The sequence below is a fragment of the Vulpes vulpes genome, chromosome 1, assembly GCF_048418805.1.
Source record: "Vulpes vulpes isolate BD-2025 chromosome 1, VulVul3, whole genome shotgun sequence".
NCBI lineage: Eukaryota > Metazoa > Chordata > Mammalia > Carnivora > Canidae > Vulpes > Vulpes vulpes.
In genome coordinates, this window is record NC_132780.1 from 79098375 (window position 1) to 79121925 (window position 23551).

Consider the following 23551-nt stretch of genomic DNA (forward strand, 5'->3'; position numbering starts at 1 on the left):
TTTGATAAAACTTTTTTTAGAGCAAGACATTTCCCATCTTGGTCAACTTGCTTGTCTGCCTGTACCCTTCAGTCAATTCTTCTCCCATCCCAGCATATTAGTTCTTTTTCGCATTTGTGATAAAATAACTGTTCTGCAGTCATTCACCTGACATTCGTTTGCTGGGTGTCTGATAGGAGACTGGCACCCTGTCTTGATTTCAAGGACTCAAAAATGAATAACATGGTCATTGTCCTCCAGGATTTCATTGTCTGAAGCTGGAGGCTGACACAGACAAGTCAGTAAAAAACAGGAGTATACGCTTGTGGTGCTACAGACACATGAAAGAGTGGGATGTGTGGGAGGGACCTGGTCCAGATTCAGAGGAGCTTTCTCAGGAAGTCTCCTACCCAGGCTGTGATTTGAGAATGGTACCAGCAGAAGCAAAAGCCAAAGAAAACAAATAGCATGGCGTGGGAGAAATTGCTAGTAGTTTCTTCTTGTTGAAGCGCTAAGTGATGGCAATGAGGGGCTGATGCTGAATCTGTAGAGGTTGGGAGGGTCCAGATTAGGGAGGGAGATGAAACTTTGCCTTTTAAGTGATAATGCCAATTTTATAACTTTGAATTCAAATTCCCCTCTTAAATAGAAGAAGAAGAATGCCTGTGAAGATATCAAAATCTATAAATTAACATTTAATATCAATTGATATATTTCTTTAGGCTTGTTGTACTAGAGACCTTAACATTATAAAGCTCTTCATCCTGTGACCTTTGAAAATCTATGAATTCTACTGTACTCTATTTTTCTCTATTGAAAACCAGTTGCTGTGATGAGCACTGGGTATTATATGCAAATGATGAATCACTAAATTTTACCCCTGAAACTAATTTAAAAAATTGATAAACACACCAAAAAAACAAAGCAAAAGAAAACCAACAAAATAAAATTTCAGTGGAAAGAAGGGATTATTCAGAGAAGAATTGGGACCTAAAAAGCAAGACCCCTTGGAGACCAGCAGATGACTGTGGATTGGTTATTGACTCTCGCCAGCAAGTGATTCTCCCACCTGTCACCCAGTGAGCCTGAGAGATTCAAGGCTCACCTGCAATTGTATATCATTCTACTGTCTTCAGGAGCTCTGAAACATTTAAAGCCAGAAATGCTAAAGATGCAAATGACAAAGGACTTCTGATTTTGTTTTTATAGGCTCTATTATCAGTGAAACAGGAAAAAGAGATCCAGATGAAAATGATAGTGACCAGAGGGGAATCTGTCCTGCAGAATACCTCTCCAGAAGGCATTCCTGCTATTCAGCAGCAGCTGCAGAGTGTGAAGGATATGTGGGCTTCCCTTTCGTCTGCAGCAATTCGGTGTAAAAGGTAAGTGAACTGAAGCCAACTCCTGCCAAGCCATTACCAAAAGATCAATATTACAGCATGGTAACAGACTATTCCTGGAGTTTCCTTCCTTTCCTTTCCTTTACCTTTTCCTTTCTTCTTATTAGAACAGAAGAAACTTATAGGTACACTCTTGCATTTAGGTTGGCCTGCCATACCATGCCTATGTTTTAATATAACTACATGGTTTGTTACATGTATTCATTGCTTAAAAAGTCACAAGATAAATAAGGGTTTCATCATCTAAAGATATATTATTTAAACCAAGTATTTACTTGGAAGGAAACCCTAGGAAATACCAGTAGGTGACAGGGGAGACAGATGAGGAAGGAATGGCAGGTGATAGAGAGAACGTTCTCAAGCAGGTTACCCCAGCAGACAGTTAGAATGTCATTGAGCTGGGCAGTGCTGGGAAACAGTGTAGAACACGTGTCTCAGAATTATGCACCGAGGACAGGAGGACTAGAATGTTTGTAAACAGACTCCCATGAGTCTCCCATGAGGAAGGCAGTTGAGGGCTGCTCTCCAGAAGGGCAACAATCCCTGGCACTTCTCACCTGCATTGCACTCAAGCTGAGCAGGCCCTGGGGACAAGAATGCCCTCAGGTCGGGAGGGCAGAGAGCTGGCAATCAGAAGTCCAGCTGACAGTGTGCTGCAGTGGTACGGTTGGAGGGTAAATAGGGGTGGGGTGCAGAGAGTGTCTGCTACAAAACAACCCAAAGCATGGTAGTTAAATTAGGCACAGATGATTAATGGAGTAGAAAACATAACATCCATAGTGAGAGGAGGTCTTAATTTATCTGGAAGAGAAGTAATCAGGTTAGACCAGTTCAGAAAACGTTACCCTATTTTTCCATCATGATTTTCTGACTTTTAAATCTCATGCAAGATAGTTACTATACTTATTCTTACTTAGTTCTTCCTTCCTTCTCTTGTTAATTCATTTTTTTCTCTCCTCTGGATGTCCTGCTCAACTTGATGGAGTTAAGTACTGATTTTCTTCCTGCATAGGGTCTTGGCTCCAGAAAAGCCTCATAGAGAGGATCTCTCCCAATTTTGCCCTCAAGTCTCTCCCAGGGTCTTGTGTGACCTGCTTATTGATTCTAAGTTTTATGTCCAGTCCCACTACTCCACTCATCGGCCTGGACTTCATGGTCCCTTGCTTCCTGAGGTTAGGCTTGTCAAGGACCCAGACTCAGGTGTGATAAGTCCTGTCCATTGAGCCCACCCCAGCTGGCCTTTGTCCTGATCTGTGGGCTCCCTGTTGGTGGAGTGGACAGAGCAGGTGCATAATAAAGATGGGACTTACATGGCTTCTCAATGTGGATTATTGTCCTTTCGCATACCTTACAGTCAACTCGAAGGAGCGCTTTCTAAGTGGACAAGTTATCAGGATGATGTTCGACAGTTTTCCGGTTGGATGGACAGTATGGAAGCCAGCCTAAATGAATCTGAAAGGCAGTATGCTGAACTGCGGGAGAAAACAAGCGCTCTGGGAAAAGCCAAGGTGGGAGCCGGATTTCAGATTCCGTTTGCCCTCTGGCAGACTTCTTCAAAATGCCTTAGTTACATATAAATATGACTACCTGTATGCTAGGGTTGTGCACATAGGTAAAGTGTGTTTGGGGCTTTTACTATAATTTCTAACGGCTTCTTAATCTTCTGTTTGTGACTATTTTATTTGTGAGTGAAAATTTTCTCTTCCAAAAAAAAATTTTTTTCTCTTCCAAGGAAACTATAGATTCATATTCATTTAAATTCATCATGTACATTTAAAATTTGACAACTTGTAATATCTTTTAATATCTTCAGCCTACTCATCATTAAGAAGTAAAAATGCTTTCTTTTTATCACATCTTTTGTACTTCTACTTTCGTACATTTCCATAATGCTTATATTAGTATAGTGCTACATATATTTTTTAAATAAGTATCTAGCTAAGTAGTTAGCTGACTAGATATTGGGGATATAGTCTTAAATCTTTTCATTAATAATAGTATTCAAACATAAAATCAAATAAACCTTTGATTTATATCCTTACTCGAGGGTGTATTTATTGGATGACCTCAACCTTTATCACGTTCTAATCAGTACTTATTACTTCTACCCCCTAAAGCCTTCAAATTCTGATATTCTCCATCTCAGTTCATTTGTATCATCTCAGGCTGAATATCCTAAATTGGAAAGTTCATTATCCCCAGATCCTTCTTTCTTATCCCCACTTTGAATTAGGCATTAGGTCCTGCTGATTTTATCTCAGAAATGTCTCTTGACTATAATCCATCTTCCTTTTCCTAAATTGCAACAGGCTCCTACCTCTTCATTTTGTCTCTTGTCTCTCCACCTATGGTTATCTTCATATGAAGGCGAATGTCTCACTTTCCTGCCTATGGGTGCCATTGTCTATGGCACCCAACCAGCTTTCTTTATCTAGTTTATAAGAATTTAACACTCTCCTTTGTCACCCTTGTTTCCTTCACTCTCATACCCTTTCTTCCCATGCTTCAGCCTTACTGTATTTCTCACTATTTCCTGAAAATGGCACTTTAGATGGAACAGAGATTCCATGCCTCTGCTGTAATGATCTAGTTCTACCTCTGTGGCCAGCAACCTTCCACTCACCTTTCTGAATTGGCAGAAGTCTTTTTGCTGCCATACTACCACCACTCTGAGCTTACTTAGTTCTTCTGTTCTCTATCGTTCATATCTCTTTATCGATTACATAGAATATATGCTTACATGTCTCTTGTCCTCAATGGATAGAGATGCTTAACTTTGTTTTAATATCCTACCATTTGTCTCTCTGTATGACACAGAGCAAATGCTGAATAAAAGTTATTTGAAAGACTAAATGGCTTTATGGGACCTATGCCAAGTCACTTAACATTTTAGGGTCTCATTTATGCATCTGAAAATTAATAGAATCGTAATTATCTACTTCATAATATTGTTATAATGATTTATTGCCTAATTAATTAAATTATTCATCTATTCAATAAATATTTATTGAGATCTTGCTACATGCAGGCATCATGCTCAATCCTAGGCAAAGAAAACAGAGAAGGACTGTATTCTGGTGAGGACACATATACTCTTCAGAGTACATGAATAAATAAATAATTATAACTGGTGATAAGTGCTAGGATGAATGAAGTGGCCCATGGTGAAAGAGTAAACTTCACAGAGCTAGTACAGATTGCTTGTAGTGGAGGGAGGGACAGGAAAGTCCTCTCTGAAGCAGCAGACTTGTAGACCATGCCAGAAGGAGTGCAGTGCAGAGAAGTTATCCTGGGGAGGAGGTGGGAAAAGAGCGGCCCAGATGGAATAATCAGCATGTCCTCAGGCCGTGAGGAGGGGGATAATCTGTCTCAACATGGGAACTAGAAGAAGGCCACATGCGGCTGGAACAGAGAGTGAGCAGAGTGAGTGCTGCCAGGTGAACTGGCAGAGAAGCAAATACCTGGCCGTGCATCGCCCTCTGGGCTCGCCTGAGGATTTCCACTCATCCCCCCAGCCTGGGGAAGATAGTCGATGCTTTGAGCTGGAAAGTGACAAGATTCCATCTACAGTGTTAAAATCTTTTATCACCCAGGCCGCTCTGTGGAGTGGGGAAAAGGAACAGAGTAAGAATTGGGGGCAGGGAATCTGCCTAGCAGGCTATTGCAAAAGTCCAGTAAAAGATGGTAGCAGCATGGGCTAGGGAGTTTGCAGGAGACGTGAGGACAAATGTCAGGACATAGTCAGGAGATAGAACTAAAAAGATTTCATTGTGGATGCCATGATAGAGAGTAGGGAACAAGTGTGACTTCCAGTGTTCTGAGATGGCCATCTGGGTGGCATATGTGGCATTTGCTGCTTGAAATAAAAGACTGAAGGAGAAGTGGATTTGGGGTTTGGTGGGGACTGGAGAGGAATGGGAATGGAGTGGAGATTAGGAGCCTATTTTTGAACAAATTATGTTTGGGATATCAAAGTTAATTGGAATCAGTATTTCAGACAAGTTCTGAACCATATGTGTAACACACACACACACACACACACACACACAGTCAGTCTATATACGTGTATAGATGGACGGATCTATCCATCTACTTGTCTAGAGGTAGATGACCTAAGATCACTTGTCAACTACACAGTTAAAATATCTTAATTTTAGCAGTTTTACTAATACAATGGTATACATGGTAACTGCTTTATTTTCTTTTAAATGTTCTCTAGTTACTAAGTGAAGAAGTGCTGAGTTACAGCAGCTTGCTGGAGACCATTGAGCTCAAAGGGGCTGGCATGACAGAGCACTATGTCACCCAGTTAGAGTTTCAGGATCTTCAGGAGAGATACAGAGCCATCAAAGAGAGGGCCAAGGTATGCCTAACCATGTTCCATGCAGACTCCCTGAATAGGAAGGGTTAGACCTATGCTTATTTAAAGAATCATTTATTTTCAGGAATGCTGATTTGTAAAAGTACAAAAGAACAAATGAGTTTTAATAGTTTAATCATTGGTGAAACCAAACAAAAGCCTTTAAATACTGTTAGTTCATGAAAGTTACTGAAGGAAAATAATTTTCAATAAAAATTCCCAGAAGTTAACCAATTTAAGAAAAAAAATTGAGCAGCTTCATAATGAAGAGTCATAAAAGTTTTAATACATTTTGTGATGAGAGTTTTCTAAGCAGTAAATAATTACAAATAATATTTATCATTCTTCATTTAGAGCTCACAAAGAAACTAAAAATAAGTTTCAAACATATCCTACCTTATTAGGCAAAGTACATGAAAAATTAAATCCACAGTAAGTCCTAATCCTCACTTATGGCACAATATAAGAATTTCACGTTTCTTCATTAGTAAAAGCATATCCTTATGACAAGGAAAGTTAATTCATTTCTTTGGCATTTCATGTAACATCTCATAAGGAATTCTGACATCAGGTAGTTAATTCAACAAAATGATCTTCAAGGTCCCTTTTCATAGTGATATTATGTTTTTATATTTTTTATATAAATCTTGAAGCTTCATTCTTTGAGGAAATCATACTCCAGTGATTTAATAATCATGTTTTCCTAAAATTCCAAAAGTGAGTTCTTATAGTACATCAAAACTTATAGTACACTATAGTACCATAGTGCATGTGGTAATGTATTCTTATCTTAATCATCTTAAATGCTGATAATAGGAAGCAGTAACCAAGTCAGAAAAACTAGTTCGCCTGCACCAAGAATATCAGAGAGACCTAAAGGCATTTGAAGTTTGGCTGGGACAAGAACAAGAAAAGCTTGACCGGCATTCAGTTCTTGAAGGTGATGCTCACACTCATGAGACAACATTGCGGGATCTTCAGGTAAAGTCTACTTCATCTTAAAGGAATTTTCATTCTGAATATGCAATTATTATTTTAGGCAATGGGAAGTCACTATGACCATAATCCTATAAAGAGCTGATAGTTACTAAGGGAGATTTGATTTATGGCATTCTGGGATCTCAGTAGTATATGGAGAGAGTGCTATACCAATAAACTACAGCGTATGGCTATGATGCTTACATTTCAAATAAAGTTTTATTGAAACATAGCCACATCCATTTACTTATGTATTATCTCTGGATATTTTTGTGCTGTAATGGCAGAGTTAAATACTTGCAGCAGAGACTGTATGGCCCTCAAAGCCTAAAATATTTACTCTTGTGTCTTTTTATTTAAAAAAATTGCCAACCCTGAATTAAGAGAATTGTACAAAATTAACTTTTAAAAAAACTAAGAATTTTGGAATAAAGTTTCTGTTTGTGGACATTTTGATTCATATTTTACCATACGTCTTGTTATTTTCCATTTACAAAGCATACAACATTCTTGGAGTGGCATCATAGTTGAGGAAAAATGTATCCATTAGTTTGAACCACAAGAGAGCTCTATTTTTGTAGATTAAAAAAATTGTCAGATATCAGAATTTCAAATGGCTTGAACTGATGTTGAAGATTTTTAAAATAATACCACATTTTAACTAAATATGTTGAAACTTTTAACATTCTTGGTGAGATATGACTTAGTTCCCTTTAACTTTAGATGATCAGATCAAGTAACAGTATGGATTCTTTAAACATTAGAAAAACAAGTATATAACATTGTTTTGCCAACATCCTTGGGGGTATAACAGTTTTTCTTTCCATAAAACATAGTTTATGTTCTTCAAGATTTGATTCATACCACATTCATAGGGTAAATCTTTGGGGCTTCTGCTTTGGTGGAAGAAAAGCTATTTTTTTGTACCTGGGAGTTCCTAGTGGGCAGGTATGATGATCAGCCTTCCAGGTTTGTATGCCCTGTACTCTCCAGGGTCAACTTTTCTTGACCATCACATCTTCTAGAACAACTCTCGCAAAGGATCCTTCTTAGCAAAAAAGAGTCCATGGTTCCTTTTTCAGCTACAAATATAGTACTGATCTTATTCAATGTCTAAACAAAAAGGCTTGGACTCTGAGTAGTTTATGAGCCATAAAAAGCCTAGGTTATTCCTTTAAACAAAACCCCTTTAATCACAGATGGTTTTGCCTATAAGCTGAAAAGTCAAATTTCAAAAACTGTTTCTAAGATGATTAAGACAACTATTGGGCTATGTGTGTGTACATTTATGCAAGTATGTATGTATTATGATCATTTTACTGGAAATATATCTGAGTCTTTTGACTTGAGAAACAGGGTTCAGTGTTAGATACACTTTTTTGATATAAGAGAGAATAAAAGAATTCTTTTCTAATGTGAAGTTCAAGATGGCACAGTTGACTTGGGTGAGACATGATAACTTGTGCAGGTGTAAAATATGCATACCTTTCCCCTGCAGGAGTTACAGGTGCGCTGCGCAGAAGGGCAGGCACTGTTGAACTCAGTGCTGCACACCAGAGAGGAAGTGATACCATCAGGCATCCCCCAGACAGAGGATCGGGCTTTAGAGTCTCTCCGGCAGGACTGGCAGGCTTACCAGCAGAGACTGACAGAGACCCGGACTCAGTTCAATAATGTAGTCAACAAATTGAGGCTGATGGAACAAAAGTATCAGCAAATAGATGAGTGGCTCAAAACACTGGAGAACAAAGTGAAAGTTAGGACGGGGCGTCAGTCCAACAGGGCAGCCAAGGAGATACAGTTACATCAGATGAAGGTACAACACTTATAAATTCTTGATCTTTGTCAAAGTATCTGTGACCTTGCATTGTTTGTTTCATTAAAATATTTAGTAACTTTTTTTGTCCAAGATTTAAATTTTGCAAAATCTCTTCCTGCTGGCAGCAAAGAATTACTATGTAGAACATTCTTCTACAGCAGTTATTTAATAGAATTTTAAATTAGTCTTTAATAAAATATAATTTAATTAAATGTTTTGTACTTTCTTCCCATACCCTATTGCCTTGCTTTGTAAGGATACATGAATAATAGTATTGAAATCATTTAAGTTAAAAAAAAAGAGAAATCATTTAAGTTTGTGGTTCTCATGTGAAATTGCTCTGATGTAATACATTGAAATAATACTTGATAATTAGTTTTATTCTAACTTTTATTCAAATTCAATAGGAATGATCAAAGTAATGCTTAGGCCTTTGGAATTTCTTTTCTTTTCTTTCTTTCTTTCTTTCTTTCTTTCTTTCTTTCTTTCTTTCTTTCTTCTTTCTTTCTTTCTTTTTTTTTTTTTTTTGATTTTATTTCTTTATTTGAGAAAGAGAATGAACAGGGAGGAGAGGGAGAAGCAGACTCCTTGCTGAGCAGGGAGCCTGAGATGTGGGGCTGTATCCCAGGACCCTGGGATCATGACCAGAGCCGAAGGCAGAAACCAACTGGGCCACCCAGGTGCCCCAGGCCTTTAGAGTTTCTTATCCATATTCATCTAGTTTAAAATTTATCTAAAAGAAGATACAAAAATTTATGCCACTCTTTCTCTTTTAAAAAAGTCTTGAACCAGGGAATCTCTGAGTGGCTCGGTGGTTTGGCGCCTGCCTTCCGCCGAGGGCGTGATCCTGGGGTCCCGGGATCGGGTCCCGTGTGAGGCTCCCTGCATGGAGCCTGCTTCTCCCTCTGCCTGTGTCTCTGCCTCTCTCTCTCTCTCTGTCTTTCATGAATAAATAATTTTTTAAAAAATCTTTTAAAAAAAGGTTTTGAACCAGCGTAATATATACAGAAAAGTATTCAAACTCATAAAGAATAGTTTTTGTCAGGCAGCCCCAGTGGTGTGGCGGTTTGGTGCCGCCTGCAGCCTGGGGTGTGATTCTGGAGACCTGGGATCAAGTCCCACGTCAGGCTCCCTGCGTGGAGCCTGCTTCTCCCTCTGCTTGTGTCTCTGCCTCTCTTTGTGTCTATAAGTAAATAAAATCTTTTAAAAAAATAGTTTTTGTCTTATTATAATACAGTTTTTCATGAAGCTTATATTAGACACATTTTCAAAACTACATCTCAAAATAAATATATTCTAAACATACACTGAAATCATTTACTATTAGGATGATTTATATATTTTTTAATACTTTTTTCTTGTACTAAAGTATAACACATACAGAAAAGTGCCCAAATAAGTGTGCAGTTTTTATCATATTGCCATAATACAATTTTTCATGAAGATTATGTATGGTATATATATATTTCTTTGCCTAAGATTAAACCTGTTTCTGCAACATTTATGTCATTTCAGAAGTGGCATGAAGAAGTCACCGCGTACAAAGATGAAGTTGAGGAAGTGGGAGCCAGAGCACAGGAGATGTTGGATGAGAACCACGTAAGCAGCAGAATGGGCTGCCAGGCCACCCAGCTGACTTCCAGATACCAAGCCCTTCTTCTCCAAGTGCTGGTGAGTGGGCTTCCAGTGCTCACTACAGGCCAGCAAATTTCACCAGCGAAAATGTTCTCCCTTTCATTAACTTCTGGTAAAGACACACACTTATCAAAAGAGGCACTGGTATAGGTCTGTAATTTACTGTCCAATTCTGCTTTTCCTTTTAAAGGAACAAATAAAATTCCTGGAGGAAGAGATCCAGAGTTTGGAGGAATCAGAATTATCCCTAAATTCCTATTCTGATTGGTACACCTCTACTCATAAAAATTTCAAGAATGTGGCCACCAAAATTGACAGAGTAGATAAAGTGATGATGGGGAAAAAAATGAAGATGTTGGAGGTAGGTGTGCATACATCAGACTTGTCTCCAAGCCTTTGTTCTTCCACATTGCTGCTCTGTTCCCTAGTGCAGGCATTGGGAGCATGTGTACCTGGGATGAGTGATAGTTCATGGCTCACACTTCACTCTACATATTAAGTTATAATCTCTGTAAGACTAAAAGCTGGCTTTCAGTTCTTTGTGATGCCATGTCATCTGAATGAGTAGACTTGGTTGTTTATATCTGAATTCCAGTTTTACACTTAAATATTAAGAGAAAAAAATTATCCCGAATTCATGGCCCCACATACTAAAAAAAGAGTTTTTACTCAGATCTTGAAGAATACTACTAAGGATGAGAAGAACATCATATTCTTTTTTAAGTCTCTGATTTGAAAATGATATATTGATTAAGACTTGTTAAAATCGGGATCCCTGGGTGGCGCAGTGGTTTGGTGCCTGCCTTTGGCCCAGGGCACTATCCTGGAGACCCGGGATCAAATCCCACATCGGGCTCCCGGTGCATGGAGCCTGCTTCTCCCTCTGCCTGTTTCTCTGCCTCTCTCTCTCTCTCTCTCTCTCTCTCTCTCTCTCTCTGTGACTATCATAAATAAATAAAAAAAATTTTTTTTAAAGACTTGTTAAAACCTATATTGAAGTAAAGAAAAGAAGATTCTGACGCCTGGCAGATCACCTCTTCGTAAAACTTCAAAAATATATCATAAAGAGGAAACTCGAGAATGGGATTTGAAAGCCTTTTCTTTAAAAGGAAAGAAATGCTAACTCTATATTTGCTTCCTCTCAGGGTTTGCTAAAAGACATGGAAAAAGGCCATAGTTTGCTGAAATCAACCCGAGAGAAGGGAGAGAGGGCTCTCAAATACCTGGAGGACAGCGAGGCAGAGACATTAAGGAATGAGATCCATGAGCACGTGGAGCAGTTGAAGGAACTGACCAGCACTGTCCGGAAAGAGCACATGACTCTGGAAAAAGGCCTTCTTTTAGCAAAGGAGTTCTCAGATAAATATAAAGCACTAACTCAGTGGATATCAGAATATCAAGAAATCCTACACACTCCTGAGGAACCCAAAATGGAATTATATGAGAAAAAAGCTCAATTATCTAAATATAAGGTAGTGTGCCATTACTCACTGACAAATGCATAGGAGGGTCATACGTGTAGGGACTTAACTGGGAGAAACATGAGAGCCCTGGTGTGTGCAGGTGCTGGAAGATATCCCTAATGTATCTGTTCTGCTGCTGGTGAGTGATTGATTTGTCTAGGTATGCTACATCAGACTTATTTTTCCACTCAGAAATCCTATTTGCCTGATATTCAAAGATTGTATCAATAAATGGAGATCTATTCTAACAGTCTGATTCAGGTACATGGGTACTCCAGATGAGTCTTCCTGGTATCAGGATCTCATATCTGTAAACTTTATCTCTTTTATATAGAGTCTTTCCTTCATCTTTTGGCACCCAATACCTATAAGCTGATCTATGGTGAATTAAAAATGAGATGCCATATTTGTAGGAAAATAAGTTCTAATTAACCAACTGTAGTTAAACATCTTAGAAATTAATTTTTGAAAGAATAAATGGTGATATGGATATAGCTATATAGGATATGTAGATATAGATAGTTCACCTGCTCAAATCTTTGAAACAACTTATTGAGGCTTATATGTGGAATAATTTGTGTTATAAATTTGATCCAAATTATTAGCAATATTTTTTTGAGAATTTCAGTATTATGGCTTCCCTCATAGCTTTTCCTGCTGCAAGCTTTTTCCTCCTCTAGCCAATATGTCTTTTCCTATTCTTGGGTTTTTGTGCCAAGGGTAGCAGTCTGTCTTTTGAAGGTGCCACATTAGATCATAACTGCCTTTCTCTTTTTTCTCCCCCACTGAGTTCTGGATATTTTTAAATAGCTCTTTTAGCCTGTCACAGCAGAATTGCACCTGGAATCTAAATCTCTAACTTCACATCCAGTTCAAACTACAATTAACTTCATGAGCTAAAGTCAAATGATAACACCTCACTTCCTTTTGTCTAGAGTTTTTTTTTTCCCCTCCAGTGGAAGAAATGTGGTAAGAGCCAGAAATATGAACTATGTTAAACTTAGCTAAAGGTGATTCTTTTCCATATGTCCCTCTCCACATGTGAAGGGCTATTTGCTATGTTACTCTTACTGTGTATTTTAAAACTTTATTATCTCTAAAAGTTATTCTCTAATGTTTGACATTTATCAATTTATAAAATATGCATCAGATCTTTGATTGAGGTAGATCATCTCATACATGGCACAGACATATGTATGTATTCACCTTGATCACATAGATGAACTGGCTCTTTTTGTTTTTCTTTGTACTTAAGTCACTTCAACAAATGGTGCTGTCCCATGAACCATCAGTAAAATCAGTGAGAGAAAAAGGTGAAGCTCTCCTGGAGCTGGTGCAGGATGTCACTTTAAAGGATGAAATAGATAAACTTCAAAGTGATTACAAGGACCTCTGTGATGCAGGAAAGGTAAGGAGAGATCAGAAATTCAATAAAAATGTGCTTATTTGACAGAAAGGGGTCTTGACTTTTTTTTTTTCTGTTAGAAAATTAAGGGCTGGTATGAGTCAGTCTTTTTCCTTTTATTCAGATAGGATTTTCAATGATATGATGATTCTTTATGTTTTTTTCTGTTCCTAGTAATTTTTAGAAATATGTAGCTATACCTGCCCTGTGAGTTGCACTGGGTTTTTAAAAATATAAAGCAGTTATCAGTAGATTTTTGGCTTGAAATTCATCTCTAATGGGCACCTGGCTTCACAGGAGCATGTCTGCAGCCTCGAGGCGAAAGTCAAAGACCACGAAGATTATAACAGTGAGCTCCAAGAAGTAGAAAAGTGGCTGCTGCAAATGTCAGGCAGACTGGTGGCACCTGATCTCATGGAGACGAGCAGTCTAGAGACAATTACCCAGCAACTGGCCCACCACAAGGTATGCCTCATCTCTAAATAGCTAAGGAACGCAGGGTTGGCTTTAACAGCTCTGTGTGTGTGTGTGTGTGTGTGTGTGTGAGAGAGAGAGAGAGAGAGAGAACCCAACTCTAGATCATAACAGCTGTACTAAAGAATCAGGTCAAGTCTCAAGAACATATGATAACTGAAAACAGTTGAATTCAATATTTCAGTGAATCAACAACAGTTAAATCCTGGCTTTCAACTTTTGAACACATAGTGGCATTTTTCCCAGCTAATAGTTTCCCCCACACACACACACATACAATTTAATCTTCATAAAGTAATTTATCAAAGGAAGAGATTATCTGTATTTTAGAAAAGTTTAGCCAGAGATATGGTACAGGAATAGTAATCAGAAATTCTGGATTCTCGCCAGACTGTCATTCCCAGCTAGGGAAACTTAACCTGAGTCTCCTCCTTTCACTGTTCTGTTAAGAGCAGTAATGATGCCAACCCTGTCACACAGCTGTTGTGGTCATCACAGGCGATGATAGGCATGAAAGCATTTTATAAACCACAAAGTAAGATACTGATATGCAGTGTTATTATTTTTATTAATATATATTTGTAGTAACTATATGTGCCAGAGGATAGATGTCATATGTTCACAATTTTGTGGAGCAATTTTGGTGATCTTAGTAGGAAACTGAATTGTAGTCATCTGTGGCCAACTATCTACTGTGTCTTAGGAAAGCCAGCTAACCCTTCTAGGCTTCAGGATCCTTATATGTAGGAGGAAATATTACTTAGCAAATATGAATAGAAAAGTTAACTATATAATATATTCTATTAGGCACTGAGGAAATACCCTCAGTCACCTCATGATGTAGTGGTTCTATAACAGCTCAAAGACAAATAAATGGTTCTTTTTAATATGGTGGATATATTAAAACAGTAACTCAGCACCACCATGGAAAGTGGTGGACTCTGAGCTGCTGAGAGACCACTAGAATTTCTCTTAAATGTATTAATGTATCAATCTAGGACATCTGTGGTGAAATGTACCACTTGTCATTAGTATTGTATGTAGCATTAAGGAAACTAAAGCCTGATTTGAAACAGTTGATTCTCTGCTTTAAGTGATCTATGAGAATGCTCCCTAGAGAACGCGTATGGGAATAGTGGTGTGTACAAGTTGGAGTTAGGTGACCCAAGGTCCACAGGCTGGGTGTATGACTCTGAGGATGATATAACCTCCCTGTGCTTCAATCTCCTTATCTGTAAAATGATGATAATAATATACATTTATCAAGGATATATAGTTCCTGGACTATACCAGGGGTTTAATAAATGGTGTGTAGTAAATATTATTTTATTAGTATAAATACTATTCAATATGCTAGATATTATATAAATTACTAATTAAATATTAGATTATTATATCAACCAGATATTGTATTATTAGGTAAACTAGGTATTAGTATATTAGATTAAATAGTAATTAGATTATTTCAGGTATAAATCGTACCAGAATTATCATTTATAAAGCTAAAAAAAAAAGTATGAACATCCTTTTTGCTGATAATAATACCATGAAACAGATACCTCTGTAACTCTATAACTGAGATTAGCCATGAATTCACTCTAGTCTTAATGGTTACTGCATCATCCCTATAGAACTTAATCCATTAAACTCATTAACTCTTCCCATTAGGGTTTCCCTGAAAACATACATTTTTTATTTGTTAATATAGTAACAAAGACAAATTATGAAACTTTTCCAAACATCATTAAACAGTAAAATTACTTAAACTTTGATAAACTGGTTATTTAAAAACTGAAAATGGAATTATGAGAATTCTATATTTCTCTAATTTTTGCAGGCAATGATGGAAGAAATTGCTGGTTTTGAAGACCGTTTGAACAACCTTAAAATTAAAGGTGACAATTTGATCAGCCAATGTGCAGACCACCTTCAAGCAAAACTAAAACAAAATGTGCACGCTCATCTTCAGGGCACAAGTGATAGTTACTCAGCTATCTGCAGTACAGCTCAGAGGGTGAGTACCCCTGGAACATTCTAGAGTGATGATGAATTAAGGAGAAAGTCTGTACTATCTAGAGATTCTTAAAAATAGCTTTGATCCTCAGATTTTGGGTTAGTTTTGTTGTATGTCCAGAAAGGGAATAGGAGGATAGGTTTCATAGTCTGTGTGGACACAGGACTAACATATCATACATTTGATTATTGTGATGGAATGGTAAGTTTCAGATACTCAGTTTTACCCAATCCTTTTATTTCATAGATTGATTATGAAAATTTTTTAAAGATTTTGTTTGCACACTATCAATACTTTAACTTGCCATTTTTTCTCTAACACCAAAGTGAGTTTATTCTGTAATTCTCACAATAATTATTTTCTGTTTAACTCTATGCTACCTAGGTTATACTCCAATTCAGTATTTTTATGAATTCATATAGAAATTGGATGGAGTGAGTACCAAATTTGAGTTATAATTTATGAGTATACTTAACACTAAAATAGAATTCTTAATGTATGACATTAGCAGTAAGTCTGAGACGGATAAGAATCACTCTTCTAACAAAAATTAGGTAAAATAAGTGAATTGTTTTTTTAATAATTTAGAATTTTTAAATGGCATCACAAAAGAATCCATGCATTTTTGTTGCTGGGCTAGCCAGTAAGAACTGGAGATGTACACATGACATGGGAAGAATGCTCTATCTTCATCCTGATTTGAAAAAAAAAAAAAGCTGAGTGACATTAAATGACTTCCCAGACTTGAAAAATTCACATTCAGAAAGTTAAGAAAAAAGAGCAGGAGATGGGGGTAGGGGAATGGAGTAACTGGGTGAAACCCTTCACCCAGTTAAAGAGGGCACATGATGTAATAAGCACTGGCTATTAAGTGCAACTGATGAATCACTGAACTCTACCTCTGAAACTAATAATATACTATATGTTAATTGAATTTAAATTTTAAAAAAAGTTAAGAAAAAGGAGGGATAAAGTAAATCTAACAAATGATTTCAGAAGATGACACGGAGGGGAAAAGGGAGTGAAGTAAAATAAAACAACATGGAACTTCCTGGTGAGCTGGCTAGGGTTCTCCTTCAGCAGAGATTATTTTGAACACTGACATAGCAAGCATTTTCTACACAGTAAGGATTTTGCAAATTTGAAAAACAATGATAAATGTTCAAAAGACATATAGTTTAAAAATACATCTTTAAAAAACAGATGAAATTCTAAGAACATAATCAGAACCTCATAATTAAAGTGTGTAAAAACGATAAAGAGAACAAAACACCTTTTTTCTTTTTAGTTCTGCTATAATAAGATTAAATAAGAGACCATCCGAATATCAGTGAAGATAATGAGTTTAATAGATGACAAAGAAAAACAGAATTCAATTATTGTTTCACTTGTCTTAATAAAAAGCCAGGCTAACTTAATTTCCTTCTTTTTTTATTTTCTTTCTTTCTTCTTTTTAAAAATAGAATAGTTTGCTCAGAAAAACATAAAGGTATATTTCACTTAGTTTCTCAGGATTTATGGATAAAATGGAAATTGGTTGGCTGGTTGAAGATTAATTAATTTGAATAGACATACTAGAAAATGTTTGGATTATTCTGAATTATTGTTATACTAGAACACAGCTTCTAAAATGAAATGAGGGCATCCAACTGTCCCTTCCCCTATGTCATAGTTTAGTTTCAATTTGACCATATTCTTAAGCATTTCAGTTAGGGAAATATTGGTTACCTTTTCATGATATGATATTTTATTTTTATGTTTAGTTTCTAGCTTAAACAAAAAGTGCAGTAATTATACCATGGAGGGGGTACTGCAAAACCCCTGATTTATGTTTGACAATTTACTTCAAAGATTTCATGTTTTCTAACACATTCCTACAGTCACATCAACCCTGCCCACATTCTCTTCCCCTAATCAGGATATTATATTATAATGTGTGGGTTGAGAAATTATGAACTGAAGATGGCCTTTGAGCTTTGCAACATTTTGGAACATATGCAAACTCCTTAGATATGTATTATGGTTCTGGGGAGTCCTGTGGATAAAATGTACTTAAATGGACTTGTCAGTATGTTTCATTTGAATCCGTGATCTTTATAGAAATCAGCAGAGATTTCTTTGAACTCTCATAACCGTAGCATGATTGTTTTGTCTTAGGTGTACCAGAGTTTGGAACATGAACTTCAGAAGCATGTTAGCCGACAGGACACTCTGCAGCAGTGCCAGGCCTGGCTCACAGCAATCCAACCAGATTTAAAGCCAAGCCAGCTTCCACCTCTAAGCAGGGCAGAAGCCGTGAAGCAGGTAGTAGACTCCTGGAAGTTCATGTTATATTGGGATTCATCCATTCAATGAAACTGTATTACGTACTTATTATGTGCCAGATTGTGCTGGCTCCCAAGGGCATGAAAGTATGAATAAGGTCTGAGCTTGACTCTAGTCGAGTTCATGTTTTAGCTAGGAAGACGGACACAATACCGATGGTAGAATAGAAAGAGCACGGGGGATGCCTGGGTGGTTCAGCAGTTGGGTTTCTATCTTTGGCTCAGGGCATGATCCCAGTGTGTATGTGATCGGGTCCTCATCGGACTCCCTGTGAGGAGCCCGCTTCTCCCTCTGCCTGTGTCTCTGCCTCTCTCTCTCTTTCATGAATAAATAAATAAAATCTTAAAAAAAAAAGAAAGAAAGAGCGTGGGCCCTGTAACCAAGACATAACTCTAATAACTACTCAGCAGGGTGACCATGGGTTAAATCACTTAATTTCTCCAAGCCTCAGTGTTTTCATATATAAAGAGATGATTATAAGTATACTTACTTCTGGAAGTTAAGAAGAAATCCAAATGTCATACCACATTATTTAGAAACTGAAAGGAGGGGTGGTTTTTGTTCCCCCATGGGACATTAGACAATGTCTGAAGACATTTTTGTTGTCACCCCTGGGAGTGGTGGGATGCTATTGGTATCAGCCCGGGAAATTGCTGGACACCCTGTAATCACCAGGACAGTCCCTCCAGCAAATATTTACTTGGCTTCAAATGTTAGTAGATTTGAGGTTGAAAAGGCACAGAGGCATAAACCTAACAAATTCAGATGTAAGGTCTTCCATGGTTTTCTCCCACTCACCTCTTTGACCTCTGCTCCTACTGAGTCGCTCCTACTGAGTCACTCTGCTCCAGCTTCAGGGCTTTGCACTTGCTGTCCCTTTCATCACCCCTTGGCAATACTTATTACTTTCTTGAATTTAATTTTGTTCCTCAGAGAGATCTTGGAGGTACATTCTTCCTAAAGTAGCAGTGCCTCTTCATCATACGTCCCTTCCTTTATTTTGCTACGTGGTGTTTCTCACTACCAAACATTGCATGGCATGTTTATTTGTTTATAAATTATCTGTCTCTCTCATAAGATTGCAAGCTCCATGGAAACAAGGGTTTTGTCTTGGGTGCTGCATTGTACCCAGTATCTAATGCAGAGCTTACATGCACTCTGGGTATCTTCACAGAAACACATCTCTCTGTGTTTCTGTATATAAAGATTCACCCATCAGCCTTTCTTGGGGTTATGGAAAGGAAGGAGCACTATATGAACTTCTGCATAGAAAAAGAGCCCAGCTACCTGCATTTTTACCAGACTCCAAGGAAGTCTACAAATACACAACGATCTCTTCCTTTCTGTCTCCAGAACATACAAAAACATATGAAGTAGCCAGAGTAGGGTACTGATCCTTTCTCTGAAATAGAAAACAACCTAAAATATGGGCAGAGAATCTGGAAAGATGTAGAAGTTTCTTGGGTGTTCCCCTTCCCAGACTGTACAGACTAATTACATCGAGAAGCAGCTGCTGAACAAATGGATCCCTGCCAGTGTGTTTTGAATTCCTTCCTGCAAGTCACTAATATGTGTCATTTATAACAAGGGTGAAACTACTGAGCATAGCAAGGTTATTTTTGAAATGTCAACAAAATACTACAAATGGTACAAATATTTGCTATCTAAATATAGCATGTTTCTCTTTCACTCTGACAAGTTCGGGTTTTTTTTTTTTTTTTTCAGGTCAAACACTTCAGAGCTTTGCAGGAACAGGCAAGGACTTACTTAGATCTCCTCTGCTCCATGTGTGACTTGTCAAACTCTTCAGTGAAAACCACAGCAAAAGACATTCAACAAACAGAGCAAATGGTAAAAGTTTAAAAATCACATTGGATTTGTCTGTTTCTTGCTTGATGTGAGATGTGAAAGAAGATATCTCCTTGGATTATTCTTTCTATAAGGCTCTTATTGTCATTATAATAAATAGATATTTGAATTTCAACTAAGTCACAGACAGTAAGCATCCTGATCTAATGCCACTGAATTGGAACATTTAGTCCCCTTGCACTGTCTCTTTCCACTCCTCCTTTCTCCTTAATTACAATTCTCTTTTTCTCTTTTCTAATTTTTCCTGTCACATTTTTGTTCTTTTTTTCTTTTCCAACTTTTTCTTTAGGTAATAATGTGAAGAGGTCCTGATTCTTGCTTTGTATCAAGGATGGCAAAGAGCATGCCATCCGTCAAGACTCTTCTAATCCATGGGTGGTTACTGAGTGTAGTGTTGAGAAGGATTCTGAAGCTGTATCTCGGCTCAGTGGAAAAAATGTTGTGAGGAGTTTGCAGTACTCCTCACATGATATTGCCAAAGCTGTAGGCTTTGCAAAGTATCATCATGATATTGCCAAAGCTGTAGGATTGTAAATGTATCAATTAATTAAATATATCTAACCCATAAAACATATGGGTCCACATATATGTCCACAGCATATAGCATCACAGGAGCCATGTGCTCACCACTGCTGCCTTAAACTTGTCAAGGCAACACATTTAGGTTTAAAAAAGAAAAGAAAAAAATACTTGGTTTTGATATTTATTGACTGAATATTCACAGAATAGTAAAAGGATATAAAAGAAAAAAGTATTGAAGAAATCAAATAATAAATACTAATGTAGATATTAAAATTACCAAAATAATGTAGATTTTTTTACTTTTATATTACCAAAACAAACCTCTCTTTAAATCCTTATGAAAGGTGATATAATTCATATATCTTTTTAAAGAAATTATTTATTGAAATAAATTATGTGGTTTCAAAAACCAGTGAAGCTGATCTAAAAATATATTCAAAGCATCAATTACTTGGTGTTTGGTAAGTATCAACAAATGTACCAGAGAGAACAATATAAGTCTTCTTCATAGCACTTGCATTTTTACCAGACTCCAAGGAAGTCTACAAATACACAACGATCTCTTCCTTTCTGTCTCCAGAACATACAAAAACATATGAAGTAGCCAGAGTAGGGTACTGATCCTTTCTCTGAAATAGAAAACAACCTAAAATATGGGCAGAGAATCTGGAAAGATGTAGAAGTTTCTTGGGTGTTCCCCTTTCCAGACTCCCAAGACTAAATTCATGAGTCAGTCAAGCAGTTGTGTCTACTGAAATGCCCACCATAAAAAGCCACTAGGGTAACTCTGACCTAATTGTTAAAACTTCTGGAGCTTCACAACTAATTGAAATCACATGGCATTAGTCTTTGACATTTAAAATTATATCATATATAATATAATTAATATAAATATATAAATATAAATCTGCTTTACTTCAAGCAAATAAAGAATTTGTTTTGGATTTATTTATTATAGAGTGTGTGTATGTGTGTGTGCGTGTGTGTGTGTGTGTGCATGTATTTTGGCCTGTGTACATGGACAGCCTGAAGGATCACATGTCTGATTCACTAAACCTAAATATTCTATCTCTTGCTGCTAAGTTTTGCCTCTGTGTTCTCTCAAGATTGAACAAAGGCTTGCCCAGGCACAGAACTTAACTCAGGGTTGGGGAGAGATCAAGCACATGAAGGCCGAGCTTTGGATTTACCTCCAGGATGCTGATCAGCAACTACAGAATATGAAGAGGAGACACTCAGAACTGGAGCTCAACATTGCACAGAACATGGTTTCCCAAGTGAAGGTAGGAATTAATGAGTCTCCAGGGGAGATAAAGGAGTGGTATGTGGCAGCCAGTCCTTCAACATTAGTAGAGCTATTTAGGGAATGAGATAGAATCAGAATAACCTTCATTTGGTGCCAGGAAAGGACAGTTTAGAAAGCATACATTCAAATATTTTCTTGGAGCCCCAATTAACTACTTGGATTGAAGGACATTCACTCTGTAGTTTGTTTTTGAATAAAGCAGTTATGGTTTAGCCAATAGAGCCAGAAGGTACTGCCACTAAACAAACATGGAGCCTTATTATTTACTAGGCTTGCATCATGATATTGCCAAAGCTGTAGGATTGTAAATGTATCAATTAATTAAATATATCTAACCCATAAAACATGTATTAATATATAATTAATTTTAAGTATAATATAAATAGAATTTATATTGTATATTTACATATACCTTAAATGTAACAGAAAATTCTTTAGTTTATTAACTTCATTGGAAGTTGTACCAGATTTTTAACAAACATTAAGATTTATTTTTGTCATGATAGTGAGCCATTATATTTTCTACTGGAATATTGTTTGCATGTTTGCATATGCAGAAAGAATAGAGATAAATTAGATTTTTTTAAAAAATTAGATTTTTTTTTGTCTCAAAAGAAATGAACTTTAAAAATTTTAAGAAAATTAGGGCTGTACTTTTAGATAAAGTATTACCTTTTTTTTCTTAATGACTATAGTCTTGTTTCACATTTATCAGTTTTCTTTATACTTTTCAAAATAGCATAGTGAAGGAAAATACCACAGTTACCCTTTGATTCTTATATACTTGAAATTTGTAAATTCATAAAGAGGTATGATTTTTAGACTTCCTCTTTGTCTCCCATGACCCATTCATTATACATTTTTCAGATACTTGAAGTGTTTGGAGGTATTATATCTATGTCGCACTCTGTCTTTATTGGACGGGGAGGGGGAGGTTATTATACATCATTTACTTTGTTATTATTGTTATTCTTTAGGATTTTGTTAAGAAGCTACAGTGCAAACAGGCATCAATGACTGCTATTACAGAAAGGGTGAATAAGTTAACCAAGAAGCAGGAGTCTCCTGAACACAAGGAAATAAGTCACTTAAATGACCAATGGTTAGATCTGTGTCTTCAGTCTAACAATCTGTGCCTGCAAAGGGAAGAGGATCTTCAGAGAACAAGAGATTACCATGACTGTATGAATGTTGTTGAAGTGTTCTTAGAAAAATTTACTACAGAATGGGATAACTTAGCCAGGTAACAGCAATTCTCTAGTGACTCACCAAAATGCTAAACCAGAAATTCCCTAATCTTTATAAAAATCAAAAATGTCTTACATTTTAAACATCTATTGTCTACCATAATAAATTCTGATAAAACATTATTAAGAATCTAATGCCATATGGGTACAGAATCATGGTTTTTCTTGCTCAGTATCAGTTTAACCAGTGAGTAAAAAGAAAATGTTTGAAAACAGTACCATTTTCCCCTGTGACCTTAAGGGATATTCAAAGACTGTTACAGTGTAACCTTTAAAGAGTATCTCAAGAATATTTCTAGCTTTGTTTAATCATCAGTTATAGTACTATCATCTATCAATTCATAAAATGAATCTTTCTTAAATCTATGTATTCTGTAGGTTTTTTGGCAATTCTGTAAAGTAGTGCATTCTCTATAATTCAGCCAAGTTGTCTTGTACTTGTGGAATTCTAGAAATTAGTGAACAATCCAAATTTAATTAATGTGTGTCCTTTGTGATTTTGTAGCAGTTGAACCCCTCTTAGCTTGTTGTTTGAAAAGAATTTCCTTTTCTGCCACATATATGGGGTTCATATGGAAATCTTTCTGTACTTCTTATCACTATAATTGTTAAAATCTTCACTTTTTCTGCCTACATTTATTAATTTGTAGCGATTAATATGGAAAACATAATTTTAGATGTAATTAAATTATAGAGGTATTTTTTAGAAAGGTGCACTATTTTCTGATTTGTTTACTTTTCATCAATGCTAAACA

General features: G+C 36.7%; 1 protein-coding gene across 9 annotated transcripts in view; it reads left to right on the top strand.

The window, feature by feature from the left end:
- Nucleotides 1-23551, top strand: part of SYNE1 (spectrin repeat containing nuclear envelope protein 1) — a 450176-nt gene that overhangs the window by 237582 nt on the left and 189043 nt on the right. For all 9 annotated transcript variants that reach the window (XM_072767663.1, XM_072767691.1, XM_072767685.1 and 6 more), the window contains 15 exons: nucleotides 1189-1361; nucleotides 2734-2887; nucleotides 5599-5742; nucleotides 6556-6720; nucleotides 8216-8533; nucleotides 10052-10207; nucleotides 10362-10532; nucleotides 11317-11643; nucleotides 12890-13042; nucleotides 13337-13504; nucleotides 15351-15527; nucleotides 17685-17831; nucleotides 19578-19703; nucleotides 21350-21526; nucleotides 22527-22792. In XM_072767663.1, the coding sequence (XP_072623764.1) occupies nucleotides 1189-1361; nucleotides 2734-2887; nucleotides 5599-5742; nucleotides 6556-6720; nucleotides 8216-8533; nucleotides 10052-10207; nucleotides 10362-10532; nucleotides 11317-11643; nucleotides 12890-13042; nucleotides 13337-13504; nucleotides 15351-15527; nucleotides 17685-17831; nucleotides 19578-19703; nucleotides 21350-21526; nucleotides 22527-22792 (2822 nt within the window). The remainder of the gene's footprint in view (nucleotides 1-1188; nucleotides 1362-2733; nucleotides 2888-5598; nucleotides 5743-6555; nucleotides 6721-8215; nucleotides 8534-10051; nucleotides 10208-10361; nucleotides 10533-11316; nucleotides 11644-12889; nucleotides 13043-13336; nucleotides 13505-15350; nucleotides 15528-17684; nucleotides 17832-19577; nucleotides 19704-21349; nucleotides 21527-22526; nucleotides 22793-23551) is intronic.